Source organism: Danio aesculapii, chromosome 10 (assembly GCF_903798145.1).
Source record: "Danio aesculapii chromosome 10, fDanAes4.1, whole genome shotgun sequence".
Lineage (NCBI taxonomy): Eukaryota > Metazoa > Chordata > Actinopteri > Cypriniformes > Danionidae > Danio > Danio aesculapii.
The window spans coordinates 217,109-222,108 of NC_079444.1; the positions used below are offsets into that span (position 1 = coordinate 217,109).

The 5,000-nt window shown below is 49.5% G+C and overlaps 2 protein-coding genes across 2 annotated transcripts in view; one reads left to right on the plus strand and one right to left on the minus strand.

Moving 5' to 3' along the window:
* The window catches only part of vps26c (VPS26 endosomal protein sorting factor C), a 6,736-nt gene extending 2,985 nt beyond the window's left edge, over positions 1–3,751 (plus strand). Inside the window, exons 5-9 of the mRNA XM_056466500.1 lie at positions 517–597; positions 745–819; positions 882–1,032; positions 2,326–2,478; positions 3,316–3,751. Coding sequence (XP_056322475.1) covers positions 517–597; positions 745–819; positions 882–1,032; positions 2,326–2,478; positions 3,316–3,398 — 543 coding nt within the window. The 3' untranslated portion in view covers positions 3,399–3,751. The remainder of the gene's footprint in view (positions 1–516; positions 598–744; positions 820–881; positions 1,033–2,325; positions 2,479–3,315) is intronic.
* A 157-nt stretch (positions 3,752–3,908) lies between these two features.
* Positions 3,909–5,000, minus strand: part of ttc3 (tetratricopeptide repeat domain 3) — a 31,765-nt gene continuing 30,673 nt past the window's right edge. The window contains 2 exon segments of the mRNA XM_056466502.1: positions 3,909–4,429; positions 4,530–4,622. Of these exon segments, the coding sequence (XP_056322477.1) occupies positions 4,304–4,429; positions 4,530–4,622 (219 nt within the window). The 3' untranslated portion in view covers positions 3,909–4,303.

Below are 5,000 nucleotides of genomic sequence, written 5' to 3' on the forward strand. Positions count from 1 at the left end.
AGAAGGGAACTGAAATGGCCCTTAGAGAGTTCATGTGAGCGCGCTCTCTCTCTCTCTCCTCTCTCTCTCCGTCTCTCCTCTCTCTCTCTCTCTCTGTCTCTCTCTCTCTCTCCTCTCTCTCTCTCTCTCTCTCTCTCTCTCTCCGTCTCTCCTCTCCCTCTCCGTGATGCGTACGCGACAGGATAAAGAGCTCAGTGCCGCCTGCTGTAGTCATCTGCAGTCACACATCGACACCTGTCCATCAGCAATAAGAGTCCCCGGTAACCCAGACCAATAACAGGGTCACACCGTTATTTGTGGGTCATTTGCATGGCTCTGCTGTATTTGCATCTCCTCACACTATAAACAGCACACACACACACACACACACGTCTAGATGATGTAAAAGTAGCCAAAACAAACGACGACAACACTGTAAGAACAGCCCGGCGGATAACAGCATATCTCATCATTATTATTGATTACCGATCGATAGATTCTCTTCTTCTGCTCTGATGCTCCTCTCTGCTCCTCCAGTACACACTCCGCTGTGACATCAGACGCTCACTGCTGGCCAAAGACCTCAGCAAGAGCTGCGAGTTCATGGTGCACTGTCAGGTCAGAACACACACACAGTCTAACACTTACACACACACACACACACACACACACACACACACACACACACACACACACACACACACACACACACACACACACACACAGAGTGACGTCAGATGTGTGTGTGTGTGTGTGTGTTTGCAGCCACAGAAGGCCAAGCTGCAGCCTAACCCTGTGGACTTCAGCATCACACCAGAGACTCTGCAGAACATCCGAGAGGTGAAGCTCACACACACACACGCACACACACACGCGCAGACACTCATGTCTCTCTCCCCCAGCGGGCGTCTCTGCCGCGGTTCCTGATCCGGGGTCATCTGGACGCCACCTGCTGCTCCATCACGCGTCCACTGAGCGGAGAGCTGGTGGTGGAGAACTCAGAGGTGCCCATCAAGAGCATCGAGCTGCAGCTGGTGCGGGTGGAGACCTGCGGTGAGCATGCACACACACATGCATTAAAACACACAAATGAATACACACACACACACACACACACACACACACACACACACACACACACACACACACACGTAAGCACATATATGACAGTGAAGCTTCATCAGCAGAGGAGCAGCACAGTTCTGCTGATAATACTGCACACAACACAGCGTTATGGGGACACAGCAGAGGTCAGAAGAGGACAGAGTGTGTGTGTGTGTGTCTGAGCGAGACAGCGAGTGTGTGTGATGATCGAGAGCCGCGGTGTCCAGAGTAATGTCAGCAGACCACCAAGAAGAAGAAGCTGTCTGAGAGGGTCGTCCGGCTGATAACCCAGATTTACCCAGAACACATCAGAGCACAGCTGATCCACTCACTGCAGGATGACATGTGCAGCTCGGCTCTCCTGTGTCCAGCAGAACTGTTGGTCTGGAGCTCCACTGGGTCAATATACATGACCCAAACCTCCGCTCACTCCTGCCGATGCCAAACGTCGGTTTCAGTGGAGCAGCGGTGAAGATCTGGAGCTGTGGAGGATGTGGAACATGTTCTGTTCTCTGATGAGTCCACCTTCACTGTGTTTCCCACATCCAGGAGAGTTACGGTGTGGAGAAGCCCCAAAGAAGCGGCCCACCCAGCCTGCTGATGCCCAGAGTGAAGCATGGGGGGGGTCAGTGAGGGTTTGGGCTCAATATCATGGCATTCCCAAGGCCCAATACTGGTGCTAGAAGGGTTCTGGGTCACTGCCAAGGACTACCCAACCATTCTGGAGGACCATGTGACCTATTGGGTCAAACACTGTATCCTGAAGGTGGTGGTGTGTATCAGGATGATAATGCAGCGATACACACAGCAGGACTGGAGACAGAGCGGTCTGGTGAACATTACAGTGAAGTTAAACATCTCCCATGGCCTGCACAGTACCCAGACTGAACATTATTGAGCACTTTGGGGTGTTTTGGAGGAGCGAGTCAGGAAAGGTTTTCCTCCAGCAGCATCACAGGAGCTACAGCAGCTGATCCACTACTGTGCTCTACACCAGTCCTTCAGTTTCACTGTCCAACCCGTGTGTGTGTGTGTGTGTGTGTGTGTGTGTGTGTGTGTGCGTGATCTGTTTATCCTAGAGTTTTAATTGTAAATGTTGTAAACATAAGCACACATGTAAGAATATCAGTAAGTCTTGTTCTCTCGTCACTCTGTTCATTTGCATTCTGTATATTTTGCTTATTCTTGTGTATATTGTGTGTGTGTGTGTGTGTGTGTGTGTGTTTGTGTGTGTGTGTGTAGGCTGTGCAGAGGGCTACGCCAGAGATGCCACAGAGATCCAGAATATCCAGATAGCGGAGGGTGACGTGTGTCACGGACTCTCCATCCCCATCTACATGGTGTTCCCCAGACTCTTCACCTGCCCCACGCTCGAGACCACCAACTTCAAAGTGGGTGAGGAGATTCAGCAGAGCCTTACCAGAGTAACCAGTGCAGATCAGCCGGGTCCAGTTGTAAGCTGAGCTTCATTAAATGCTCACACCTGACCCCGCCCATAACCCCGCCCCTCAGCACTTCTAATTCAGATCTTTAGAGTAAATCATCAGAAGATAAACACGTAACTCTTGATTTGATGAAGCCAAACACAACAGGATCAACAATAACCTGAGTGGGCGAGTGCAGAAGTGTCTCTGCTCTATTTGATGCCAGAGTAAATCCTCTGAGTGAAGATGATGTAGAACTCAGTCCAGTACTGCTGCTGTTCTAACTCCAGTGCAGATGCAGAGGAGCAGCAGGTTACTATTGACTAAATCAGCCTCACAGCTGCGAGTGTGATTCCTACAAGTGACCAGCAGGGGGCAGCAGTTAGCTTTAGACCCCGTGTGTGTGTGTGTGTGTGTGTGTTGAGCATGTATGAGTTCACACCCCTCACAGATCTCTCTCTTCAGTCATATCCTCTCCTTTACAGTGATCTCTGTGTGCAGATCCATCAGATTAATCAGCACCAAACTGATGAACTCATCTAACAACAACACTGAAGATCACAGTACAGACGTCACCACACACACACACACATTTGAAATGCTGTCGTTTGTCTACAGTAGCTGGTTTGAGTTTAGATCTCGGTCTACACCTAAAGCTGTGCGGTGAGCAAACTCTAATGGCCAGAACAGTGTGAGAAAGCTGATCTGTAATGCAGCAATGTATAGTCTAGACTCACTGAGGAATACATCAAATATGTGCATTTTTCAAGAGTGTGTGTGTGTGTGTGTGTGTGTGTGTGTGTTGCAGAGTTCGAGGTCAACATCGTGATCGTCCTCCATGATGATCATCTGATCACAGAAAACTTCCCTCTGAAGCTGCTGCGCCTCTGATGCGGATCCTTCATCTGCTGGGTCAGGAGTCTTCATCACTGTCGAGTCCTCTAATACTGTGTGTCGGAGCTTCTTCAGTATTTTAGTCTGTGTCTGCGGCTCAACACTTAGAAAAGCATTACTGATCTCTGGTTCCTCAACCCAAACCCTCAGTGTACTCACCCTGTAGAGCTGCAGGAGGATCAGCGCGACTCTCCTGACGGGATCTGTTCACCACAGCAGCAGCAGCAGCAGCAGCTAACCCTGAGCTGAAGATCAACACTCATCACAGATTAATCAGTGTGTGATGATTAACACTGCAGTTAGAGTGTGTGTTGCTCTGGCAGAAATAAAAGTGTGTGTGTGTTTCATAAGTCTGGCCTGTTTCTGAGCACTCACAGGTTGGTACACACACACACACACACCTGGAGGATTAAAACACAATACACTGACCCTATGATAAACACGCAGTGTGTGTGTAGTTGTACACAGTGGTCTTCAATGACACACACACACACACACACACACAGCTTTGGTCACACAGTTTAATGCTGTAAAACATGAAGGTAAAAGGTGAGCAGAAGGTAAAAGCGGGAGTAAAATCAGTTCAGGAGGACCAGCTTCAGTACAGGAGCGCCGAGCACTCATCTGATTGGTCCACACAGCTGACCACTGAAACACTCTGGGGCTGTGTGTGTGTGTATTACAGTGGTGTTCAGCTGGAGAAGTGTGTGTGCGCGTGTGTATTACAGTGGTGATCAGCTCTGTGTGTATATAGGAGTGTGTTAGACTGGATTTTGTCTGGTTGTGGGTGTTTGTGTGTTTGAATGCGTCTATATGAGTGAGTGTGTATGTTACAGTGGTGTTCAGCAGCGTTGTGTGTGTACATGAGAGTGTGTGTGTATATGAAGCTGCGTGTGTGTTGTTCAGCTGGCGGTGTGTGTGTGTGCTCTGCGTTGTCTGCCGGGCAGCAGGGGAAAGTCCTCCGGCAGCAGCGCATGCTCTCGACAGGTGGGACACGTGCTCTGCTCCTTCAGCCACGACTTTATACACTACACACACACACACACAGAGAGCGAGAGAGAGAGAGACATCAGTCAGCAGCCGATGACACGGCAGAAACATGAAAACACTCTGAGACGGGACACACACCTCTCGGTGGAAGCTGTGGCGGCACTCCAGCACACACAGATCCTCCACACTCATGTCGTCATGGCAGATGATGCACGGGTCCTCCATGTTGAGCTGAGACACGCACACACACACACACACACACACACACACACACACACACACACACGGTTTAAATGAGTGGCACACAGACTCTAGCAGGTAAGCTGAATGACAGTAAGACCGAGGCGTCAGTAATCAACACTAAAGATCTTCAGAACACACTGCTGCAGAAACACACACGAACACAGCAATGCCAAGACACACCGCTAACACCTTCAGGAGGGACCGGTTCTCACTATTCGCTAGTTCCTATTAGCATTTTATAGTTAGCACATCAGCTGTTTATTAACAACATTCTGCATGATCATATTCTGCATCCCTGATCTAACTTCATACCTGAACCCAACCACTACCTTAATAACTACTAATGAGCTGCAAAGTAGGAGTGTG